The 27,253-nt window shown below is 32.4% G+C and overlaps 2 protein-coding genes across 3 annotated transcripts; both read left to right on the plus strand.

The window, feature by feature from the left end:
• Positions 1-27,253, plus strand: LOC143057150 (uncharacterized). 2 transcript variants are annotated; one of them, XM_076230391.1, is made up of 3 exons: positions 1-211; positions 25,119-25,494; positions 26,536-27,253. In XM_076230391.1, exons 1-3 carry the CDS (start codon positions 41-43, stop codon positions 27,072-27,074), a joined length of 1,086 nt encoding a protein of 361 aa, XP_076086506.1. In that variant the 5' UTR covers positions 1-40; the 3' UTR covers positions 27,075-27,253. The 2 variants fall into 2 exon arrangements, with proteins under 2 accessions (XP_076086506.1, XP_076086507.1); XM_076230392.1 differs by lacking the exon at positions 1-211 and adding an exon at positions 6,287-6,472.
• On the plus strand, positions 10,508-23,402 carry LOC143057149 (uncharacterized). Its single transcript, XM_076230390.1, has 11 exons — positions 10,508-11,328; positions 11,968-12,038; positions 12,674-12,769; positions 13,382-13,474; positions 14,852-15,074; positions 15,949-16,200; positions 16,876-16,976; positions 18,011-18,557; positions 19,000-19,283; positions 19,907-20,102; positions 20,765-23,402. Exons 1-11 carry the CDS (start codon positions 10,932-10,934, stop codon positions 21,769-21,771), a joined length of 3,267 nt encoding a protein of 1,088 aa, XP_076086505.1. The 5' UTR covers positions 10,508-10,931; the 3' UTR covers positions 21,772-23,402.

Genomic DNA, 27,253 nt, shown 5'->3' on the forward strand with positions numbered 1-27,253 from the left:
ACTTAACTTAGATATTGCAAGGAAATAATCAAGTTTAGAAATGTTTTTTGCAATAAGTTTTGCACTTGGTATTAGTTGTCTCCTTATTGGTGTGTCAGGACATGGTCGTATGATAGATCCACCACAGAGATCGACTCTTTGGAGAGTTTATCCAGGACAGGGTTTCGAACCGAACTACAATGACAATGAATTGTTTTGTGGAGGATTCGCTGTAAGTTTTTTTAATTATTAATAAGTTTTCCTTAAACACGTTTTAAAAATATAGTTACTGGAAACAACAACTTGAAGCACAAATATGGGCGTTCAGGGGTGGATCCAGCCATTTTAAAAGGGGGTTCCCAATCCAGGACAAAGGGGGGCGGATTCCAACTATATGTCCCCATTCAAATGCATTGATCGGCCCTAAAAAAGGGGATTTCCAACCCCTTGGATCCGCCAATGGCGTTTCACTAAAGCAAGTACAGCTTAGATAACCTTAACCGTATTTGGCACAACTTTTTGGAATTTTGGATCCTCAATGCTCTTCAACTTTGTACTTGTTTGGCTTTATAAATGTTTTGATATGGCGTCGTCACTGATGAGTCTTATGTAGACGAAACGCGCGTCTGGCGTACAAAATTATAATCCTGGTACCTTTGAAAACTATTATACGATGTACATTCAATTTTGACAAATTAATTATACATGCACCATATTAAATAAACAGACATATGATAATAAAATGTTAACTACATTGAAATATATTAAATCACTCGTATACAATTTCAAGTATAACGCAGAGTATGAAATTCACAAACTTATTAAAAGTTAGCAGCGTATAGTTTCTCCGCTAATTTGAAGTATTTACCAAGATTGTTCAGTTCTTTAATATTCTGTACATATACCAATTGTATCAATTTATAAGTAGAGTGGTGTCTCCAATAATATTGTTTGATATATTTTCCCCTAATGTCGGCATATTTATTACATTCCAATAAAAAATGAAATTCGTCTTCAATGGAACTTGTATAATATTACAATAAATACATAATCTATCTTTCCTGTCAATATTATAATATCTTCCTTTCTCTATATTCAAATTATGTGCACAAATACGCTATTTACAAATATATTAAGATTTTTATATATAATTCACTTGTTTGTCTTCAGTAAAATTGTAAAGTATGTGTACAAAAAATATATTTATATAATTGACATTTGTTTGAGACTTCAAAGAAAGCATTTGCTTCGCATATAAATGTATCAACCATTCTCTCTTTTAATTGTCTCAGAAAAAAAATCTACATTATCTACCTTTTGAATTAACCAAATAAAGTTAAATTAAAAGCCATATTTACCTAAAATGTCTTTAATTTTACAGCAACAGTTCTGTTTATCATTTGTTTTTTTATTACAGCTACTAAACATTTCATCATAACAGTTTTTCAATATGCAATTTTCAGTACATAATAATTTTAGCCAATATGTTACCATTCTGTATTCCCTCTCTATACACATAGGTATTCTACCCAGTTCACAATAAACCATGTTATTAACAGTCCTCTTTTTTACTTTCAGTATACGTTTAAAAAAATACAGATGAACCCTAACAATATATGGTGCCTTATGATACCCCCAAATTTCACAACCATAGTTCAAAATACTTGCAACACAAGTTTCAAATAAAGTCAATAATGTTTCATGGTTATAATAGTCATCCTGTATTTTATTAAACATACTATATACTGCTTTTTTTCCTTGTTCTGACAATCTTTTTTGTGTATTAACAAAATTACCAGTAAAATAAAAAAGTAAGCCGAAATACATAAACTCATTACAAATATCAATGGTATCACCATTTAAAAACTAAGTACACCTTCTATCGTGCTCTCGACTTTGGTGACTCGGCACTGCAAAGGTTGTTTATGACTTTTTGAAAACAATAAACGCAAGCACAAAAAGGACACACAGTTATGTGATCTACGTTAACAATTTGATAACGAAAATATCTGTAGGCCTAATTATTTCTGTGGAATTTCTGTTTAAATTTTGGCCTAATATGCCACAACATCTGGAGGTGTTGCACTTTAAAATTTCATAATATACACTAGCCTACAGAAGAAGTCACAAATCTTGATGAATATATGGTAATAATAAATTCAACGCAGTGGACGAAATCATTGGATTTTCTTGTTTTTATAGTTTAACAAATAGATTAAGCTGTTTCTATATTTTTCTAATTATCGACTCCTAGGAGTCGATATTAAGTATTGAACGATGGACAGTCAGTGCGTGATTTTTTCTTGCTACCTGATTGGAAAATATTACGAGACGTGAATAATCAAAGTTTATTGATTGGTTAGGACAATCCAAACCTAGTAAATGCCCTTCAATCCCGTAGAGTATCGGATTTGTCCTCTCTATTTTAGCAATTAGATTTTGCCTGGTCATTAATCATGCATATTCATGATATTGGTACACAGGTAAATTTTATCTATAAATAGTCGAATCTTCTGAAGTTTCGTAAACAACAACGTTAAACGATATATACTACTTCATAACGTGTGTCCTCACGTGTGTGGTAAAATTTGTTGATTGATGCACGTGGCTGTTCTAGTAAATGAATAAATCTACAAAGCGAGAGCACTTTCTATTTTCATCAGCTAAGAGTCGACTAGCCCTTTTTGAAAGGCTAATGCTTGTTGCTTGTACTTGTATAGAAATTGAAAAAAAAAGAAGTTCCAAATATGACGGATATCTTTGTGTACTGCATTACAACATACATCAACCCTACGCTACACGCAGATCGAGAGCGGGGCGAACCATTGACAACATACATCAACCCTACGCTACTCGCAGATCGAGAGCGGGGCGAACCGTTAACAACATACATCAACCCTACGCTACTCGTAGATCGAGAGCGGGGCGAACCGTTGACAACATACATCAACCCTATGCTACTCGCAGATCGAGAGCGGGGCGAACCGTTGACAACATACATCAACCCTACGCTACTCGCAGATCGAGAGCGGGGCGAACCGTTGACAACATACATCAACCCTACGCTACTCGCAGATCGAGAGCGGGCGAACCGTTGACAACATACATCAACCCTACGCTACTCGCAGATCGAGAGCGGGGCGAACCGTTGACAACATACATCAACCCTATACGCTACTCGCAGATCGAGAGCGGGGCGAACCGTTGACAACATACATCAACCCTACGCTACTCGCAGATCGAGAGCGGGGCGAACCGTTGACAACATACATCAACCCTACGCTACTCGCAGATCGAGAGCGGGGCGAACCATTGACAACATACATCATTCCTACGCTACTCGCAGATCGAGAGCGGGGCGAACCGTTGACAACATACATCAACCCTACGCTACTCGCAGATCGAGAGCGGGGCGAACCGTTGACAACATACATCAACCCTACGCTACTCGCAGATCGAGAGCGGGGCGAACCGTTGCGTTGCATGGTTCTCTCTCTTTCTCTGCACTGTTTTCTTGACAAAAATTAACCTTTTTAATAAAACATGATCATTATAGAAACTTTTGACCAATGTAAATAGAAAAGGGTACTTATTAAAAAATAGTTTCTAAACAATGAAAACTATCGAAAGCAGATTAATAAATTAAGTGTAAATTGAAATTATTCACACTGTAAAGTTTGTGTGTTGACAAATACATTAAATTGATGACCATTGTTGTCTAAAGTATAATCACCGGTGTTTTGCATTTGCGCCGATTTTGTTACAGATAAATTAGAGGTAAATTACAGATGAATAGATATAAGAAGAGGTGGTATTAGTGCCAACTCTTATTTTTCATATATCATTAAAGACCTCTCCCGTTAGACAGTTGTACAAATGTTATGAATTATCAATCATGGCGTAATCACAATCTTACTCCATAAATATTTCCGAGGAACGCTAAATCGACTTCTTGATGTCTCTTTTAGAATTAATTGAAAAATGGATTAAAATCTTGTTTCCCTAACAAAATGCATATGTTGCATTATAAAAATAGTGACTTTCATAAGAAATAATGACTTTTGATACTAATAACAATATAACAATATACTTTATTTGGAAACACTCATATACATATTTACATGTGCAACAAGAGGCAAAATACATAGTCATAATTATGGTTACTTCAAAACAATGTTAAAATATAATCATATTAGTTACAACATTTTAACTGATTTCTTAATAAACAATGATAAGTTTTTAAGAACTTTGATATTGCAAAATGAAAGCAGTCCCTTCATTTTCTCAACACATGGATAAATGCGGTAATATTCTGAAATATAGATTTTTCTTATATTTAATTTTAACAATATCAGATTGGCACTCAAATAAGTAGTGAAACTCTTGTCCATTTGACAAGGAGCAGAGATGACACTTTCTTTCATCTAAAGGAATTCCATAACACGCCATAAAAAGAATAACATGGTAAAATGTTCACGGATTTTTACAACATGGCAACCTGGTTATAGATTGTTCAATGTACATTTATGCAGTATGAAGATGAAGAAATAAGAAATGTAATGTATTTCATTTTTATTATATAAATTAGGCCGTTAGTTTTCTCGTTTGAATTGTTTTACATTGTTATTTCGGGCCTGTTATAGCTGATTATGCGGTATGGGCTTTGCTCATTGTTGAAGGACGTACGGTGACTTATAGTTGTTTATTTCTGTGTCATTTTGGTCTCTTGTGGAGAGTTGTCTCATTGGCAATCATACCACGTCTTCTTTTTTATATTCTGTAGCAAATAAGACAAGATATCGGTATAGAAAACAAAAAGAATCGGGATGTTATATAACAACTCCTTGTTACCGTATTGCCTTCAATTATGAACAAAGCATGTTTATTTCGGAGAACCTTTTCTGATCAGAGCTTGTTGTTTTTTGTTTTTTGTTTTTTGTTTTGCGAGTTGTTGCATGTGTAAAAAAATTATATAGTCCCGGATTACAAGACCATTGACAATCAATCATTATTGAAGAATTCAGAAAGAATGTCAATGCTGACGCAAACTTTTTATTCGGGGAATAGTTATCAAAGGTACCAGGCTTATAGTTTGATACACCAGACGCGCGTTACGTCTAGATAAGACTCATCAGTGACGCTCAGATCAAAATAATTAGAAAGCCAAAACAAATATAAAATTGAAAAGATTTAGGACCCAAAATTCCAAAATAGTTGTGCCAAATACGGCTTAGGTTAAATCTATGCCTTGGATAAGAAATTCCTTAGACTTTCAAATAATTGAATATACTTTTGCAAACAGTAAATTTATAGAAAAAAAAATGCATGACCTCATAATTGATATTAATGTCAACACTGAAGTGCTGACTACTTGGCTGGTGATACCCTCGGGGACAAAACGTCAACCAGCAGTGGCATCGACCCAGTGGTGTAAATAGTTATCAAAGGTACCAGGCTAATTATAGTCCGATGTGAAAGCAATCAACGTTTTACGTAGAGAATATACTTTTCCTCAGGTTAATATGCTTATTTATTCAAAATCCCATTCATATAGAAAACAGCATTTGCGAGTATTGTCTTGAGAAACGATGATAGTTCATCGGAAGGGGGGATAAATGGCTGACCCGTGTTAAGAGAAAGCCACATCTCTTGCACGTAAAAGACACCCTTGTAGTTTCGAAAATGAGCAGGCGTATGCCGCTACAAGGCAGCACTCGCACCCACAAAGTAGAAAGGGATTTATATAAGTTGCAATAACTTGTTTCCTAATCCACTATAAGTAAATATGTTTAAATTTCTATGGAATAAACAATGACTAGGACCAAGTCACTAGCCTGGGAATACTTGCTTTCACTCCACTGGTAGAATTAAACACACGTCTTAAGCAATAGTTAACAATTTAATGATTTATTGATGGAATACATGAAGTATGTGCTTTAGATATGAGTTCTACATATATAAAATCTTCATTGTTTTTATAGTCACGTACTTGAGTATCAACAACTTGATTAATTTCTATGGTACAATTAAAAGCTATCTGCAAATATTTAAGTAGCGAATTAATATATACTAAACGTAGAATAATGAAAAAGTATTATAGCTATTCATAAAACACACCTGATTGATCTCCCTGACAAGTAACATTATCTAATTAGTTACTATTTTTTTTCGTGTTTTAGGACACTGTCAATGTTTGTTTTTAATTTCAAACCGCATTCAAAATCACCACGGTGATGTACATGCAGCATATACATTAAATGACAGTATTGGTCACTCCGTCAGAATTCACTTAGATGTTGTAAGGAATTCGTCAAGTTAAGATATGGTTTTTGAAATAAGTTTTGCATTTGGTATTAGTTGTCTCCTTATTGGAGTGTCAGGGCATGGTCGTATGATAGAACCACCGCAGAGGTCGAGTCTTTGGCGAGTGTACCCAGGACAGGGTTTTGAACCCAACTATAGTGATCATGGACTGTTTTGTGGTGGATTGTCTGTAAGTTATTTTATTAATAATTTCCCCGACAGAAAAGTCTATGAAGGCCAAGCTTATTTAACATAAAGTTATCTCCTTAAAAAAATAATCGACTCAGTGGACGAAATAATTGGATTTTTTTATTTTTGTATGTATAGCTCAAGAGATCCCTCCTTAGTATAACAAACATATGTAGATGGTTCTGTATCATGACTGGTATAAAAAAAAAAAGAAAAACATAAATTCCAAATATCACGTATTTATTCGTGTACTGCGTTTCAGTGTTAACAGATTATTGTTCGTTGTAAAACTTTAAGTAGAAGTTCTTTTTTCCCCTTCTGAATGACAACTGGGACTATTATACTAATATATAATATAGTATAATAGTCCCAGATAACTATTTGCATTTTCCCTCCTGCCAGTTTGTTTTTATAGTAACACATGTACCATAGTGTTTTGTGTTAGCGTTTCACATTAACATTTCAATTGTTTTTGTCCTTTTCAACGGTAACCATAAACCCTACAATTAAAAAAATAAGTTATGATTTCATTCAAAGCATTGTTTGAGGTTTCTGCAAACTAACCGTTATAAATATTTTAGAATAAAATGTAATTGTATCTATAAAAAGGAATGTATAGTTTGACGCATGAGATATTGTAGATTTAGAAAATATTAGAATTGGCAATACAAAATACACAATAAATGAACAAGCTATAGGTATAAAACAATTATATCGTAATATTAAACCACTTTTTTCACTGTGGTCCATTCTTTTGAGAAAATAATCAGTTCTGCACGCAATGCAAAAAATATCAGGTTAATGTCACCTGTTTTTTATGAGTCTAAAATACTTGGAAAAGGCGAGGCTTGTCGAGCCCTTCATTAAATGATTCGTGCCGAATTCAACATTCTTTACATGTTAAATGTAGGACACTGATCTAATATATATATATACATATATTTTCATTCTTTGTATTTGTTGCTAAAATGGCTTCACAAATAGTCGAGAGAATGTGGCATGACATCGATATTGTAAGAAATATCACTTTGTTAGGGACGACATTAAAAGTTCAATGTAGGATAAAAAACGTTAATTCAAATAGTTTTTTTCACTGACCCCCGACCCCCTCCCTCATAACTTAATTTGGGAAAAATTGGTTGACAAATAAGGATATAAATGTACATAAAAATCGATGTAATTATAAACAAAACATGTAGCAATTTTGTAGTAAATAATATAAAACTGAAAAAAAGTCATGTTTAAGTAAGATGAAAAACAACAGACAGCTATATAGCTTAACAGAAAAGCAAAAAAGACAAACACGGGTCTATAAAAATATGAACAAAGAATAGGAACCCCAACAAAAACCAAGAATAAAACTGATGACATATAACTATATATATATTCATAGACCAAATTTAAATTTTATATGGCACTAATGGTACCTATAAACAGTTGAATAACATTTTTAAATGTTGAATGAATATATACATATATAAATATCTGCAGTTTTAATTTTGATTTTGTGTTTATTTTCTTTAATCTATATTTTATCATTTGTATATCATTAAGAATTAATAATAATCATTGTAATAAATTGTTTGTAATTATACTGTTCTTTAAGGGCGTCCTTGATTGACAATAAAAAATATTGTATTGTATTGTATATACACAGTATTGGTCTGCTCATAATTAAAGGCCGTACTGTACAATATCTTATGGCTTGTTTAACTCCGTGGGAAAGTTGTTTAAATGGCAATTATGTCGCATGTATCTTATATAACTTTCACTGAATGTCTCGTATCAGTATAGACACCGACCGCCATGTCGTTATCGACAAGTTGTATTCGGTGATTTGTGGCTACAACAAGTGCATTGCTGCTGTGGTCACAGATTTAAAACTGAGCCACAATCTACCAGCCTCCCGTAAAAAAAGTGTGAAAAACTGAACAACATATAAAATAAGAAACTTTTTAAATTGAAATATTTATTGAAATTGTTTCCAGATTATTCTTTCATTTGAAATAGTTTCTAGATTATTCTTTCATATTAAATAGTTTCATGATTATTCTTTCATATTAAATAGTTTCATGATTATTCTTTCTTTAGAAAAAAAGTTTATAGCTTTTAGGGAATTAAACTACAAGGATTTCTGAAATTTGGTTTCAGGATTTATATAAGTCAGTTATACCGTGTGATGCGTTTTCAGATTCATACCCAACAACTTCCTATTTACCAAACATTTTACACATGATAGCCAAGTGGAAAACTTTCGTCACTTTTTCCTTAGGAACTAGTATACAAGGATTTCTGAAATTTGGTTTCAGGATTTATATAAGGGGACGACCATTTGATATTCTGGGGGGGGGGGGGGGGGGGGGGGAGGAGGATTTTGAAAAAAGATAACTCAGCCTTGATAATCACAAAAATAAATGGTTTGTTCTGTGGTAGTTTGAAAATAAATTACCTGACTTGCAATGTATAGAAAATAAATAACTCAGCAGGTCTAATCGAAAGTATGAGATGGCACCAGATTCTTCATAAATTCATCTTTTTTCCCAAAAAAAAATCGGGAAACACTTCCCAAATTTTTTAATAACAAAAGTATAAATATTATTTAAATATACTTGAAATGTCTGAAAATTGGTTTCATTTAACTTGAAGTATATTGTCTCAGGAAACCTTACCTCACCTTTATTTTAACAGGGCCGTAACTCCATGTAGGAAATTTCAAAACCAAACGCTTGTCTCCATATCAAATTGTGTTCACGGCCTTGCAAGAAGAAAGTTCTGTTTTCCCTCAGACTTATAGCCCTGATTTTTCGGGATCAATGTTTCTTATTTATTTGTCTTTTGTTCATTGATTGCCCTTCTGTATTCTGTTAGTGTTGCATTCCTTTTGTAATCTAGTAATTTTGTTATGAACTTGATCATGAGTTTAAAAAAAAAAAAACAGCAGCCACAGGCTTAATTATGTGAATTCCATTTTTGCTTTATCATGCACATTGGTCTTTTGATATTTTCCCTAGAAACTTCAGTCTTACACTGAATTTATACATTTTGCTTTGAGACCAAAATATTGTCAAAAAATTATTAAAACAAAACTTCATTTTCAGATTATGAAAGGGTCTTCCGAACACCCAGAAAGCATGATTTTGCATCATTTGTTCTATAGCTTCTTGGGCCTTCAGTGGCTCCAAAACCCTTCAAAAAAATTTTTGCCTCGCTCCGCTCGGCGTAGTAAGTTTGCAAAAACATTTAAAAGTGCCTAGTATATATAACTAAACTTAATACTATGCGTATATGCAGTTGGGAATTTAAAAGATTCATTTCTGTAGAGGGGGATGGTTAATCTAATTAAATGTTACGTAATGACTTGACTAGATACTATATGTATTATTTATAAACAAAACATTTAAAAAATTGTATGTTTTCGAATATCAAAAATATAGTTGTGAAAATGAATAATCAGTCCCTTGCTTTAATGAAAATGAAAAATCTTGCTTCAATAGTGCAGAAAATGAATAATCTGTCCTCTTAGTTTGCAAAAATAAATAACCGATCAAAAACAAATCCTCCTGCCCCCCCCCCCCCCCCCCCAGAATATCAAATGGTCGTCCCCTAAGTCAGCTAGTATACCATGTGATGCGTTTTCAGATTCATCCCTTAACAGCTTCCTGCTTACCGAAATTTTTCGGCAAGGGTATCATTAGTGAGCAGTAGCTTGTTTTTTTTTCAACTGTAACTCCTGTCCTGCTTTTTTATACGCCCGTCAACATTTTTACGGGACGTATTATGGTATACAAATGTCGCCTGTCTGACCGGCGTAAACATGTTGCACCGCAACTTTAGAACGACTTATCCTAATTTCATGAAAATTAATATAGTTGTTTCTTATGATAGTCAAACGATCTGTATACTTTTTTTTGGTGAAAATAAGATTAAAACTTTTTGAGTTACGGGACTTTGTAACTAAAACAGGGGTGTTTTTTTTACATGTCGCGCCGTATCTCAAAAACGATTTATGATTATTGCTTTTAGTAGCAGTCCATGTAAGAACCTGACAAATTAACTAAAATGTGATATACCTTATCTTATCAAATGACCCAAAACTGCAATAAATACTTCAAAAAGGTCAAAATAATGCATCATTCACAATTTTTATATTCATCATTCAAACTGCTGCTTTTTACTAGAGGTTTCATTTTCAGGATTTTTGCCTATTTGTCCTATGTAAAATTACACATATTTTTCATTAATTTTTTCTTAAGGCTAGAAAAAATATATGATAAGTTATATATAGATAGAAAGACAATTGTTATATCTATCAAATAAAACAAAAAAAATCTTGGGATTTTTTGAATTGATAATAAAAAACCGTTTGAAAAAAAATTTAAAATTGCCATGTTATTATCTCCCCTGACGGAAATCTTCAGCAAAAGAAAATAGGTATACTACATTGGAGGGAAATGTAAACAATGGCAGACGCTCCATGGACAGAAAGAAACTGCAGCATTTCAATTTTTTCTAACAGTAGATGTGGTTTTTCCAACTATTTTCCATCAGAACATAATCTTATTACAATAAGCAGCTGCAACATTAATATTAACAGCCATTTACAATCACTACAACTCTCAAAAACCTGCATTCCATCAGAAGGCCATTTAATTTTTTTCCGTCTTGGTATTTTCACTTTGTTTTGTGATTATACAATATGTCCACACCATCGGGCCACACTTGGAATAAGATGGAGAAGGAGTGTTGCATGCAGTCATCCCAACCATAAAGGGAAAACCAAGCCAGACAGAGGTGTCACCCCAATTGTCAGCCGACATCTGTTGATCTCAACAGGACAACTTGTGCCAGTTGGTTCAGGTAAGAACTTTATATACAATATAACCCCCTGTTGTACCTGTTCAAACTTTTTCTATAATTATTATATAATCAATTTGTTCACATTTTTATAATCAATCAAGAAAAAATAAAAGAAAAAGTAGAATTTGCTTTTTTTCACTTCTGGGAAAATTCATGTAAAAAATCATACTGGGGATTTTGATAATAAAAAGATATTCAAATGGTGTTTCTCAGGTTTAAAGATGTTCAATGTAGAATTATGTTTGTTATTATTGAAATTTTTCAGAAATTTGCACCCCCTATTTATAACAAAAATATTGCCATTTCGAAAGATTATACTACATGTATATTGAATATGCCTTTTCAATGGTGGGTGGGTCAGTTACATGTATCATCCTTAATGTCAGCCTAAAGCTACGATTACCTCTTGATGTTGATAGGGGTAATAAGTGGTTGAACCATAATTTTTATAAGGGGGTCCAAATGACTACAAAAGAGGGGGCCCGGCTCCAGTCATGTTTCAATGCTTCCCAATATAATCAACCAAATTTTTCCACAAATGCCCCCTACCTCTGGGATTTTAACATATATTGAAAAGACCTACACACATTAATATTAATCTAAAATTTACAATTGCATTTGATTTTTTTTTTCATTTAGGAATATGTCGGACATGTAGAGGAGGTATTCCAAACCTTGACTCAATGTCGTTTGAAGATAATGATGTACATGTAAGTTTTTCTGGAAGGTCTCCAAAAACTAGAAATAACTTTTATATATGCATAAGATGAGAACTTTAATCTTTTATGAAAATTTTATGTACGCATAATCATATATGTATATATTTAGCATATAAAATTGAGAATGGAAATGGGGAATGTGTCAAAGAGACAACAACCCGACCAAATAAAAAAAACAACAGCTGAAGGTCACCAACAGGTCTTCAATATATATATATATATGTTATGAAATTTCAATTATTTGTACAAAAATTAAGTGGTAAAAAATGGTCTCACCCAGCACACCTATGCATTGCTTTTTTTAGTGTTCAGAGTTTAATTTATTGAATGAACAAAGTACTGTAACTTCTGTAAGTGTGGAAATACTTGCAATGTTTATTAGTGCGAGAAATATGATACAGTTGTAATCAGAATAATTTAAACTCACATATTGGATTTTTCTATATGAATAATAGAGCATGATTTCTATTCTCTCATTTTGGTGTAAAATAATGAAATCACAATAATAAATCCAAAACAATAACTTCTGAATTTACAGTGATATATTTATATATCAGAAATTTGTTTGTAGTACCTATTTACAAACAGTATTTGCATAAACACTGTTTTATGTTTTAATATTATAGCACAAAGAACAACCATTTGGAGGCTTTGAACAGGTTTCAACTAGTGCATCATCTGCTAAAGAAGAGTTTGACCCTGAACAAAGTAAAACTGTAAATGTAAGTAGTATAACTAACTATTTATAATTTATGTTCCGTAATCTTTTCCGAAATTAAGACATTTTTTTTCCGAAATTGATCTGACTCTTATTTAGTTTGCTTATCTTCCTAAGTTATATTTAGAAACAAATAGATTGTTGAAACATATTGTATGACGTCCATAAATGTTTTGCAACATTAGGAAACAGTTTTTCATATTAAGAATAATGGATCCAGCTGTTCTGTAAATATTTGGTTTGATTTGAGAAGTTTCCTGCCAACTTGTTTCCTTTAGTTGTTAGAATCAACAGAAGTTTGTTTGTAAAAATTATTATGTGACATGTACATGTTTGTGAGTTATAATGATACCTGAAATAAATGTTTTCTTTCATGCACATACTGGCATTATCTGAAGTTAGCAATTATATAAGTAGGAAATGAAAAATTTAACTGTGGACATGGTAGACAAAATTGAGAAGAGTTTTTATTTTTGCATTTAAAAAATTAACAACACCAACACATTGGGTATTGAACACAAAAAACATGTGCAACAGCTTTTTAGTTATTATTGCTGTAATATTGGTTACATTATTTTAACTCATAATATCAGATTGATATTTTTATATGTTTTAGACTATTCAAAACAGAAAGAGAATAAAACTGGAAGACACGAGTATTGAAACGCACACATGCAAGACAGCCGAGTCCCTATCTGATGATGAATCGGTATGTTTAGCTGAAATAAAAAAGAAGATGTGATGAGATAACTCTTCGGAAAAGACCAAATGATACAGGAAATAACAACTATAGGTCACCAATCAGCAAAGCCCATACGACATACGTCAGCTATAAAAGGCCCCTAAATGACAAATGTTAACAATTCAAACAAGAAAACTAACAGCCTAATTATGTACAAATAAATGAACAAAAAACAAATATGTAACACAGCAACAAACAACAACCACTGAATTACAGGCTCCTGACTTGGGACAGGCACATACATACATAATTTGGGGTAGGATGGGGAAGGGGGGGGGGGGTAAACATGCTAGCGGGATCCCATCCTCCCCTAAACTTGGACAGTGGTGTAACAGAACAACATAGGATTGAACTATAAAAATCAGTTGAAAAGGCTTAACTCATCAGATATATACAAATAGAAATACATCTAACAAAAACAGAGTGAACATAGCTTGGCACTTATACATCCCAACAACAAAAAGACCATTAGTACAGATGTGAGAGTACTCACACTTACTGGTAGCTAGTTCAAAATGACAAATGTAAAACAATTCAAACGAGAAAACTAACGGCCAAATTAATGTACAAATAATTCTGATATTATTTGCATATTAGGGAATACGTTCATATGATTGGTCGAGAAGACTTCCGGTCGTCACTCTTGAAGTTGTTTATTTTTTCGATAGACGACATTGACAGAACTACTTTTTTTGTAACCAATGGCGGCTAAAATAACACTGTCAGGCTCGACGTTAAAAAAATACTTATTTTCACTTATCCATGTTGTTAAAGAATTTTAAGGATTAAATGGCTTTAAAAAGGAATTTATTGGTGTATAAACTGGACCAAGTCACTCACAAACATATCATAAAGTCCTTCGGACTTTATTAGTAAGTGAATTGGTCCCCTTTATACACCAAAAAATTCCTTTAAAAAGGCGTTTAATCCTATAATAAATGAACAAAAAATAAATATATAACACAGCAACAAACAACAACCACTGAATTACAGGCTCCTGACTTGGGACAGGCACATACATATATAATGTGGCAGGGTTAAACATGTTAGTGGGATCAAGTCTTCTGTTTAGTTATGTTAAGAATTTTAATATAGAATGGAAAAATACTTTAAAATAATTTAAAACAGGAACAAACAATAAAAGCTGAAAATGAGCAAAACAAACCCACCCAAAAACTGTAGTGGGCTAGAATGCTCATGAAGAATAAGCAGTTACTGCTCCACTAGTGGCACCAGTTCTGCTACTCCTTAAAATGAACAGATGGTGATGACAATATATGAATTGATTAATACTTTCTAAATGTGTATAGATTAAAACTTGAACATTCTTTTATTAACTTTCAGTTCCTAGACTCACAGTCACAAAGTTTGTCACAAATTTCTTCTTGGAGTCAGGAAAATATGGAAACATCTTTATCTGACCTAAATAAAGGAATTGACATCATAAGTAGAGGCCATTCAAGTCCTGTCAAATTTCAAGTGAGAAGTGATATAAGTAGCCTAAAACCTTCCACGAAAAGAACTGTGAAACGTAAAGTAGTTTCAGCCATTGACACTGTCCTTAATGGTAAGCTCATTTATTTTTATTAAATAAATTATTATGAAGCTGACTCTCACTGATAAAAATAATATAGAGTTATGTCCCTTTTTAACTTGATATGACAGCCATTCTTATATATTATATTTTACTTATATATTATAAACAAATTATACATAAACACATGACATGATATAACTTATTAAATTTTCTTTTAAATGCAATTGCAAGGAAGGACAATAACAATTTACAGTCATTCACTGTTCAAAAAACTTTTGAGAATGAGTTATCTCCCTTAGTAAATGACCATTTTAGCAAAAATGGCAAGCCATTAACAGTACTATGGTTTGAAAACTGTAGACTATTAAATTAATCTATAAATTTAAAAATAAGAATATGTGGTAAAATTACCAATGAGATATATTGCCATCCAATACCAAATGTCATATATGATCAATTATAGATCACAGTATTGGCCTTCAACCTGGAGCATTGACTCACATTGCAAGGTAAAATATAAAAGGACCCAGAATGACCAGTGTAAAATAATTCAAAAGATACAATCCAATTGCCAGATGTACATAAAAAATTAATAAGGAGACTGTTGTTCTGTATAATTGTGCCCCTAATAAGTGGTGAATATCCAAAATTGTAACCTTAAAATATAAAAAAGAAGATGTGGTGTAATTGCCAATGACACGACTCTTCACAAGAGACAATATGACACAGAAATTAAAAACTATAGGTCGTTATACAGTCATTTCTTTTTTACTGTGCCCTCAGTAAAAAAACTTTGAAGGGTTAAACATTTGGAATATTTACTTTGCCTGAGCATGCTGAGGGTCATAATTGTATAATAATATTCATAACATAAAAATCACTAACTGAATTGGTTTCTCTTCAGGTATAGCTCCAGGTCAAAGTCAGGCACTTTTTAAGATGATTCAAGATAAAGACCCAGAATCTGCCAACTCATCTGAACTTCAAGAGATCATTGTAAAGATTCATCAGGAGAGTACAGACAGAAACACAAAACAGCAACTTTTGTCATTGATTGCCTTGTCACATACTAAGAAAGATCTTCAACAGCTTATACCTGGGCTGACAGTGTATGCAATAAATGATGCCAGGAAACATGCTAAAACTAATGGCCATGGTAATTTTAATATCCACATATTATATATTTACCATAACTTGAAGTTGAAAAATTATTGAGATTTTCAATTCATTAATAAAAAATAGAATAATATTTTTTGCACAAAAAGATTTACTTACTCTATTATAGAGCATTTCTTAAAGATTATGGTCACAGTTAAAAACAAAAACAGCTAAGTTAATTTCAGTCAGACACAGCTTTTTCCCATAACTCAAAAACTGTATCTTGATCTTGACCAAAGGTCAGATGTTGAGAGTTAAGGTCACAGTAAGAAAACTATAATAACAATTGTTTCTAGGCATTACTGCATTGTTTTATTCCATAATTTGACCCCCAAAGGTCATATCATTTAGGTCAAAGTCACATTCAGAGAATGATTTTAATCATATTTAGTCCAAGTACTTACTCCTTTTGATTATTATCATCATTCTTTGTTTATTGATTCATTGATACAAATGTTATTATCATAAAAAAAAAAGAAATAGCAAAATGTGCTAAGTAAGCATATGAATACCTTTTAGCAGAATAAATTGTTTTGAATGTGTTAACTACCAGATTTGTTTCTTTGCCTTATGGAATGTAAGGAAACAGTAATATGCAAACTAAAATGTTATGAAAATAAAATGTCTTAAGTCTTTCCACTAGTGATTTATAAAAATATTTGCTTTTATTCAGGTGCTATAATACCTAAACAGCTCCCAGTCTTTCGACATAGGATGGATAAAGACAAGTTAGACCATGCCTTAGATTTTTTCTTCAGTCCATCATTTCACCAGGTAAAAAAATATTGATATTGATGAAACTGAATATTCTTACCGTACACAACCTGAGAATATGCATGAGGGAAATTAGTCTTGGTCCAATTATTTCAAGGGAGATAATTGAACTATTGAGTTTAATATTGCAATATGTAGTAACAGGTCTCGTAAGTGCAACTTCTTATTAACAGCTTGATCAATATTGATGAAACTTTACACACTTGCAGTACATAATCCGAGAATGTGCATAAAGGGAAAAAAACCTGGTCAAAAATATTTCAAGAGAGATAATTGAAACTAATTTAGTTTATTGAAGTTTATGGGTAGTTGGGATATCATTTTAGTGAGTTCTATGCAACTCTTAGAATGCCAGATATTATCCACACAGGTATGTGTCCATTTGTGTTTAAATATACCCTAAAAAGCGGGGGTATATAGTGATAGGGAAGTCCATCAATCTGTTTGTTCGTCCGTTCATTCGTCTGTCCATTCGTCCCAGATACTTTGTATCTGCAACTCCTTATTAACCACTTATCTGAAAGAAATGAAACTTTCTCAGATTCTTTATGATATAATGCCATTGTGCACCTCCTTTTTTGTTTTTGTTTAAATTGATTTTTGGGGTTTCCAATACAATAACATGAACTTTGCAAGATGCAGGGGTATAATTTTGTGAAAATAGTGCTCTTACACTATGATTTTGTTAATCAAACTTTGATTAAGATACTTTAGATATTTAAATGTTTTTTTTCTATGAGAAAATGGGCTCATAATATTCAGCTGCAACTGCAACTGTTGGTCAGTGAAACTTCTCTGAAACCATAAAACAGAATATCATGAAACTTTATAGATGATTAGGACTTTTTGTTAAGATTTGTATACACACACAGATTTTGATCAACTAACTTTTTGTATGAGTTATGAGTCTTTCAACTATTGAATCTGATAAGATTTGTTTGACTAGTGACAATTATTTGGGCATGGTAATGCGAGTTTTCTCTTTAAGGTTCTTGAATTATCTAATAATAGCTTAAACCTTTTTTGATTTCTAGGTCTCATCCTTTGGTGTAAAGGAAATGAAGTTGGACAATGGAAATACAGTAACAATACCTGAAGTAGTGAGAACTGCATGTCATGCCACTCTTATAAACGTGTATACAAAATTTTGTACAGAAACTGAATTCCTGCCTTTATCAAGATCCACTTTATTCAAAATTCTAAATGCATGTCCATCTTCAAGACGAACAAACCTGAAAGGCCTCGACAATTGTGCCGCTGATGGTGGTGCATCATATGAGACATTGTTAACAACAGTCAAGGAAATGGGTAACTATGTTGTTGATGAGGAAGTGCAAGTAGAGTTGCGTGACTGCAAGGACAGTTTAAATGCCAGTAAAATTTACTTGAAGACAGACTTTAAAGCACACCTCAGGAAATGTGATAAATGTCCAGATCACTGTATCAATTATTCTTTGAGTGATCCAACAGACCAACATCTACAACAGCACTGTGTCGACCATCAGCATGACATGGTATGTGAGAGATGTAATTTACTTCCACAAGCAGTCTCCACCATCAAAAGACGTCTTTCTGAATTAGGTATTTATTGCAACCTTAACAAATTTAAATCACTGTTTATTTTGTAATTTGATTTGAATAGATAAACTTTTCTCAGTTTATGCATTAGGTGCACATTACTGTTCAATATAAAAAGAGAACAATAATACTAGTGTTTTTCATTATTGCTAGTGTCATCAAATAATAAAACATAGTACGATTATAATCATGATTTTTAAGTTTTCTTTGATTTAGAAAATACACTTTCTTGAAAACAAAGAAAAAGTTAATAAAAAGCAAGGAATTGAATTTTTTAATTTTTTTTCAAAGAGACAACAACCCAACCAAAACATACAAAACAACTCAAGGCAACCAATGGGTCTTCAACATGCAAGAAATCCTGCACCCAGAGGAGGTCTTAATCAGGCCCATATCTATTTTACTAAAGGCATACTATATCTAGTTGACATTATTTATTTTGCAGACATACCAGATGAAGTTAGAAATGATCTGCTGGCCAGTATAGATGTAGCTGAGGCTAAGATTCTTGAATGGAAGAGTCATATTGTAAGAGGTGTCAACCAAGATCTAGCAAGGATCCTACTATTAGAGGAATTGAAAGATGGAGAATGTCTCATAATCATGGACTGGGCTATGAAATTCCTTCCTTTAGCATTTCGTGAGAAACAGAGTGATTGGTTTGGCCAAAAAGGAGTTAACTGGCATGTTTCAGTGTGTATTTTTAAAGATGAAAATCAGAATTTAATGGTAATTTCCTTATTCAAAATGCATATAGTCAGTTGAACTTCATAGACCTCACCTATGTTTTATTTCATTTTTTTTCCTTTGTGGTGTGATTGCCAATTATAGACAATTCTCCATCCAAGACCAATTGTTGTTAATGTAAGCAATTATAGGCTACTATAGCCTTTAACAGAGTCTTAGCCACCTCAGCAAAGTAAGCTGAAAAGGGTCCCAATATGGCCAATGTAAAACAATTCAGAGGAGATAAACAAACTGTGTGTTTAAAAAAAAAATCAAGATTATTGAAGGGGCCAATTTCAACAAAATTTTGAGAAACCTATGAATACATGCATGTAATAAACTACCACATTTAAGGTTGATGACCCCAGTACCTATTAAAAATGGTCACCACCAATAACTATTGCTTAAATTTGTCAAAATATCAGATAAATGATATATTAAAGCACCTTTGTTTGTCTCGCACAAAATATGTATGTGTGTTGCCTAGTAAAATTTAAAAATATTGCTATAAACTGGCAGTTTTTATTCAATACTATCGGTGAAAGATTACAAGGTCTTAGGAGCCTCTTTATAGAATTATCTTTTTAGTAAAATATTTTTTTAGATTCCTTTTATTTTACTTGCAGCAAAGAACATATACACATACAATGGATGCAGTTAAACAAGATTGGGTTGCAGTAGCTTCCGTGTTAGAGCACACTTTAAGAACAATAAAAATTCAGCTTCCCAGAATCAACACAGTATACTTGAGAAGTGATAATGCAGGATGCTACCATTGTGGCAGTCTTTGGTTGGCTATACCTAAGATCACTGAAACAACTGGTAAGAGAAATAATGTCATTTTGCACTTAAATTCAGATAGACAAACTCCACAACACTATAATCATCTACTTTAAAAAGCTGGGTTTTAAAGTATATAATTTACTTTAAAATCCCAGGGTATAAATACCATTTATAATTTCATTGGTAATCTATTATACACTATAAGAATAACCATTGTCTATCTGTGCATGTATGAGAACCTTGCAAGGTACGCACATACAAAATAAAGTTAACCTATTACTAATATGCTGCCAGATCACTATATCCATAAGTCTTGCTTTTTGGGACAGAAATCGCAGGTAACACAAATTATTATGTCACACAATGCATTGCCTATATTTTTAGTGATACAGTCAGTACATTGATATTTGAAAATATAAGCCAGTTGGATCAAAGGGAAATATACAAATTGCCAGAAATAACCGTAATATATATATAGCTAGTTCATTGATGACTTTAAAAGTGTTATTTGTTTACATACAAGTGTCTCAAAATTTGAACTATCATCTACTGCATACTATACTATAAACACATAATATGGAGATATTTATGCTTTGAAAATTTGTGTGGAAGTTCTCTGTTATGTTGAAGGCTTGTCAACACAATTCAACTCTGGTGTCATTAAGTTGAATTAATGTACATGTATATTTTTATTTTTTTAGGCATAACAATTGCACGGTATGACTATAGTGAGCCACAAAATGGTAAATCATATTGTGACGCAAAGATTGCCCATATGAGAGGGAAAATCAGAAGATCAGCTGCATCTGGTAGTGATGTTTTAACTGCCTCAGATATGAAAATGGCCATTGACAAACATGGTGGAGTAACATCCTGCCAAGCAGCATATGTAGCTGTAGATCCTAATTCTCTCGTTAAGAAGATCACCTGTCCTATTAAGGCAATTACAAAGATTTCAAATGTCAGATTCAACAACGATGACACAATAACAGCCTGGAAGGCATTTGAAATTGGAAATGGGAAGAAGATTTCTATAAATAGTACTTTAAATGATGTAGAATTGAATGTTGATGTCCATGCAAACTTTACAATTCCTACACAACCTGATGGTATTATAAAAAAACCAACTATGCCAAAACAGACAGATTCAGATTCATTTAACATCAGTTGTCCAGAAATTGGCTGTATACTGTATTTTGAATCGTACAGTGACATGAACAACCATTGTCTGCTAGGCAACCATGAACACCAAGATCATAAAGGAAGCACCTTTAATGATATTAAATTGAGATGGAAGGAGTCGTGCTTTAACCTAACTGAAGACACAATCAAATTCAGATGTGAGACTGGGTTAAAGCAAGGCTCCAATGAACAAATAATGGGATGGGCCTTAAAGAAGGAAAGAAAGGTTGTAAGATTTTCAGACAATGTAAAATCTTACTTGAGCAACATTTTTGAAGAAGGTGAAAGAAGTGGAATTAAAGCTAATCCTTCAACTGTTGTCAGGAACATGAGAGTGGCAAGGGATGAAAATGGAAACAAAAGGTTCACCCCTAAAGAATATTTAGAACTTGGACAGATTGCATCCTTTTTCTCCAGATTGGCTGTTATGCAGAGATGTAAAACACCAATTGCAGATATTGACCAAGATCTTGATGCTGTTATTCTTGCTTTAAACAAGGCTGATGCTGTTGAACAATTATTGTGAAAAACTTTTTTAATCATGTAGTTTAGGCCCCTAATTTGCTTGTGCCATATTTTTGCTGTTAATCACTTTTGGTTAGATAACATGCTATGATAAATCAAAGTTTAATGGTTTTTTTCTGAAATACTGATCCATGGAGCAAAACTATTTACCTTCTTTTTTTATATTTAAAAAAACTCTAACCTAATTCACAGAAGAAATTCATGAATAAAAGACAAGCCAAATACAATGAATATGGGCACTCTGCCTTTTAAAAATAGTAACTTGTTTATTTAAAGAAATACACCTGCTTTTAAGTAAAACAAGTCTATAATGAAACATTTTTTTATCTACAATAGTGTATTTGTTTGATTTTCCATCCCACATCAAGTTTAAGTTTTTGGTCAAGGTGGTTTTTGATGAAGTTAGAGGCACATCAATTTGAAACTTAGTACACATCTTCCTCATGATGTGATTTTTGTGTCGCCTTCATCTCAAGTACAGTTAATTAATGCTTGTGGTATACAATGCTTTTTTATACTTTCAACATAAATTATATTATGAACACTAGAACAGGCGAGACATTTCAGTGTGTCCACTCTTGTTCAGAATTCGTTTTTTTTTTTTTTTTTGGGGGGGGTGTATACATCTGATAAGTCTCGTATACATGCACAACATCTTCCTAATGGATGGACCAATATTGATAAAACTTGATACGATTGTAGTACACAACCTGAGGATGTTCATGAAGGAAAATATTTCTCGTCGAAATTATTTCAAGGGAGATAATTGAATTGACTTTGTTAAATATAGCAATAAATGGCAACAAGTCTTGTAAGCACACCTTCTTCTAAATGGATTAATCAATGTTGATGAAGCTTTACACAGATGTTGTATACATCTTTAGACATGAGGAAGGAGGATATTTCTTATCAGATGTTTTTTTCAAGGGAGATAATTGAAATTATTAAGTTTAAATATCACAATATGTGGCATTAGGTCTTGTAAGCACAACTCCTCCTAAATGACTGTAGCAATATTAATGAAACTTTACACAGTTGAAGTACATGACCATAAAATGTGCATAAAGGAAGATATTCGTGATCTGAAATATTTAAAGGGAGATAATTAACTTACTTGATATAGATGTAGTTACTTTATTTTGTTTCCATATACTTCCTTAAAATATGCAAGGGGAGATAACTCTAATCATTTTTTATTTTAACTGTACTTTCAGTTTAATATAGCAATATGTAAATGTATGTGTATTCCTTTTATTATTAATAGAAGTTACACATTCATCTGTGTCAAACCACAATCCAAATCCAAGTATAGTGTGTATTTTTTCTTATTATCTGTGTTATTTAAAGCAAGTAAGTTTTAAATTTGAATTAAAAAACCTAAAATGTATGCCAATAGGCATATATCAAGTGACTAGATTAAAAAAAGCTGGTTTCAGGAAGGGAAAATGGTCGTCTTACTCACGATGTAAATTGCATTCTGTTTTAATAAAACAAAGGTAAATTATTAGGGTTAAATAAGCAGTATATAAATTGTGTTTATATATGTAACTAATCCAAATGAGTCGTACATAGGCCCTGTGTGGAAAATCTATTTGTAGTTATTTTGTCACAAATAAATGTTTTGAAACTGGATGACTGCTATTATGTTTTACTTTTTAATTAAAATTCACAGTCATCAATACCTGTTTTGCTGAATATAAGGTGTTCCAAATAAAGGTTATATTGGAATTAATCTGCTGTGTGTTGTGTAGATATAACAGTAGAAACAAGGTTTCTCAAAGGTGACAGAAAAAAATATTTTTAGAATATATTGTTTGATGGCTGGGACAAACTCCCACAGACATATAAATCAACCATATAGGTACCGCTAGGTGACAAGGCATTAAATTTAACCATGTTGATCTATATTAACATAAGTCTGTACATCAAAAAATTGGTAACTGTTATCTTCTTAGTTTTCCTCAACCAATTGTTATGAAACTTATACACATTGCTTTATAATATTACCATAAATCACAGATCATGTTTGACTTTTGGTTGTGCCAGCTTAATTGGTCATCAGTTATGCCAGTTTATAACGTTATATGGGGGGATTCTCCATTTATGTTCTTTTGTGTGCAGTCTTTTGTGTAAGGTCATGTTGGCAGAGGTGCAAAACAAGTTATAAGAAAGTCGTTAGATTGCAAATATCAAAAACCTGCACAAAATCAAGATATTTCTGCTGGAAGAGTGTCATATTAAAAAAACAAAATAATTTGACCTTTAAGTCAAAGGTGAAGGTGATATATAGCTGCAAGCCATGTTCACAAAAATAATTTATTATAACACACATGATATTGAGAATAGTTGAAAAGTTGTAAACAAATCTGTCAAAAAGGCTTTCAAAACTCTAAAAAGTCAAAAAAAAAATGACCTTCAGGTAAAAGGTCAAGGTCATAATATTAAGAAAAGTAAGAACATTAGGGTCCTGATATTATGCAACCATGTATGCATTTATCTACCATAAATTGAAACAATTTTAGGAAAAAAAAACCTGCTTTCAGTGTGATTTTTATGTTTTTTGGACATTTTTTATTTTAACCTTTGACCTTTGACCTTTTAAAATCCCAAAAAAAAATTAATGAAAAATTTCTGTGATAAGGTTGATTATTCGTGATATATAGGTGTTTCAGATGTACAGGTCTGGCTTTTTTTCAAATTTTAATCTAAAAAATGAAAAATTTAGGTATTGTTACCTTTTATCAAAATTCCTTTAAAGTGTTACCTCAAACGACCTAGTTATACATGATTATGTTTACACAAATCCAAATTTGATGTTCAAATTTAATTAAGGGAAGTATACCGTCTGTAAAAAAATATATATCTAATAATTGCATCTTCTGCAAGATTTATAATTCTTTTCTTTAAATTGGAGCATTTTCAGAAGAAATTTTGAGCAATTTGTTACTGTTGTTAGGCAAATATCAATAAGCGGAATTCCCTAGCAACCGTTGCTTTCCAGCTTTTTTGTTTGATTTTTTTTTCTTTTTGGTTATCTAAGGAACATTCTCTGAAAAATTTATAAAATTCCCACTACCTTGGTATATCACCTTTTGTCTGGTTTTTACATGGACTGCTACTTTAAAAAACTTGACACACTTCTTTGTTATATTAATCTAAAAAATTGTATACTTTTTTTGATTTTGATTCAAAACTTTATCTAAGAGATATTGATTTTTTTGTAAAAAAAACATGGGGGTGTCACATGTCGCGCTGTATCTTCCAGATTATTCTTTTATTTGCAAGTTTCCAGATTTTTCAACCATTTCAAGTACTCGTGAATTAATAAGATTGAAATTATATTTTCAGAGACAATATTATCAAAACGACGGTAAATGTGGCACATGTGGCGATCCATATGACGGAGAGCGTAAAAATGAGGCCGGTGGAATATACGCTACAGGTTTTATTGCCAGAAGATACGAGAAAGGTCAAGACATCGAAGTCGAGATTCAGCTGACAGCCAACCATCTTGGATCTTTCGTGTTTAAAATTTGTCCCAATAACGATGTTACCACTCAAGTCTCACAGGAATGCTTAGACCAAAATGTCTTAGAGCTAGCAGGACAACCTGGTGTAACTCGGTACGAACCTGGCAGTGTTGTAGGATCACATTACGTCAAACTGGCACTTCCGGCGGATATGACATGTGAACAGTGCGTACTGCAATGGCATTATACTGCAGGTACAAATAAGTCAAAATAGAAATATAAGTAACAAAATATAATTCCCAATTATAATTTTATGGGGAAACAATCTTTCGTTTTTTAATGTCCTTTTTGTGTGTTTTTCATCAGCAAATACATGTTGTTTTAATGTGCTTTAAAGAGCATATATACATGCATGTCCTTTGGTGGTTTTTTGAAGACATTATCCTAGTTTCTTAATACATGTTCGTAATACTTAAGCATGGTCCTCAACCAAATGAAATTAAACAAAATCCGTTATTCTGTTAAATCTAAGGACAAAAGATAATATAGTAATAGTATATATACCAGTCCTTTTAAGACTTTTTTTCCTGATATTTTTTTTTTTATCTTGTGTGCCTTTTATCAAAAGTTCATTACAAGCTATGTCAATTATGATTGAAGTTTTGCAAATCACAAATCATTTACTTGAATTGAACAGTAGGTTTTTTATTATCCGCTGAACCCTTACGATAGTGTCTTTACCAAGAATGCAGTCAAAAATTTTGTTATTTCACTTACTTAACATTGTAACATCGTTATAAAACAAATGTTTGTGATGTTTTCTTTCAGTTGCATCAAAATGAAGATACCAATATTGTATTTGAAGATATATATGCAGGCTTCAATTTTGTTTTGATGGTTGTAAATCTTCAATTACCTTCATTGCAAAGTTCTAAATCTAATAACATACCTGCAATTTATTTTTCCTCGTTTGATTTTTAAGAGTTAAAACAGATTTTACATCATAACATGTGATATTACAAATGGCGCTTTGCATTTTGTCAAAGAAATATTGTCCATAAAGTTAGATTTCCTAACAATGGGATATCATTTGATCATGAGTATTCAAAAATAACCCTGTCTGAAATAGATTATAATTAACCGTTAAACCAAATAAATAGATTATTTGGTTTAACGGTTAACGCCATGATACCTATATGTGTCCATAGCTTCAATTAACTGACATTGTTTCTTTTTAAAAGTAATCACGGATATGGACTCGTGTGGTGGTTTTAAACGAAATATTTAATTTGCAGGAAATAATCACAATGGACCACAGGAAACTTTTATCAACTGTGCTGATGTAGCCATTGACGATGGTGATGATCCTATCAATCCACCACCAGTTACGTCTAGGCCACCAACAACCAAAGCTTCAACTCAACCACCAACGACCACCACAAAATCAACAACCCAGAGACCACTAACAACCACAAAAAGAACAACAACGACTAAACCAACATCGGCACCATCTACAAGCAAACCGACAACTAAAGCGCCATCTACAACAACAACTTCCTCTTCCGGTCATGTGACTTCCTGTGCAGCAGACGAAGTAATTGATTGTATTGGAGTTGGTGTTTATGCTGGTATAGGCTATGAACGGTGGTGTAATACCTACTGTGGCGATCAACATGTTGCATGTTCTCCCGATCTATGCCAGTGTAGCTGTATACCGAAGGCCACGTGTAGAGCAATTGGTGGGTATGAGACCATACCTGGTATGGACAAGTATTGTGAAGATGCATGTCAATATGGTTGTAATCATCTTAGTGATATGTGTTCCTGTGACTAGCTTCAAATCATGAATAAAACATTATCATTATGATAATCCTTTTCCTGAAAGGTGAAATGATCAATAAACAGGAAATTTAATTATTGCAATTTCAAAGGTAGTGCTGGAGTACTCACTCCATCACTTGAATCTATGTATCGCCTTTTTTACTTACAAAATATAAATTCATTTTGAAAGAA

This window comes from Mytilus galloprovincialis, chromosome 13 (genome assembly GCF_965363235.1).
Source record: "Mytilus galloprovincialis chromosome 13, xbMytGall1.hap1.1, whole genome shotgun sequence".
NCBI lineage: Eukaryota > Metazoa > Mollusca > Bivalvia > Mytilida > Mytilidae > Mytilus > Mytilus galloprovincialis.

Bases quoted from the DNA above. Each gene is read 5' to 3' on its own strand.
- LOC143057150 (XM_076230391.1), top strand. From the start codon at position 41: ATGTTTTTTGCAATAAGTTTTGCACTTGGTATTAGTTGTCTCCTTATT. The intron at 212-25,118 runs GTAAGTTTTTTT...TTATATTTTCAG, and splicing joins TGTTTTGTGGAGGATTCGCT to AGACAATATTATCAAAACGA. The intron at 25,495-26,535 runs GTACAAATAAGT...TTTAATTTGCAG, and splicing joins GCAATGGCATTATACTGCAG to GAAATAATCACAATGGACCA.
- LOC143057149 (XM_076230390.1), top strand. From the start codon at position 10,932: ATGGCAGACGCTCCATGGACAGAAAGAAACTGCAGCATTTCAATTTTT. The intron at 13,475-14,851 runs GTATGTTTAGCT...ATTAACTTTCAG, and splicing joins CCCTATCTGATGATGAATCG to TTCCTAGACTCACAGTCACA. The intron at 16,201-16,875 runs GTAATTTTAATA...GCTTTTATTCAG, and splicing joins TGCTAAAACTAATGGCCATG to GTGCTATAATACCTAAACAG.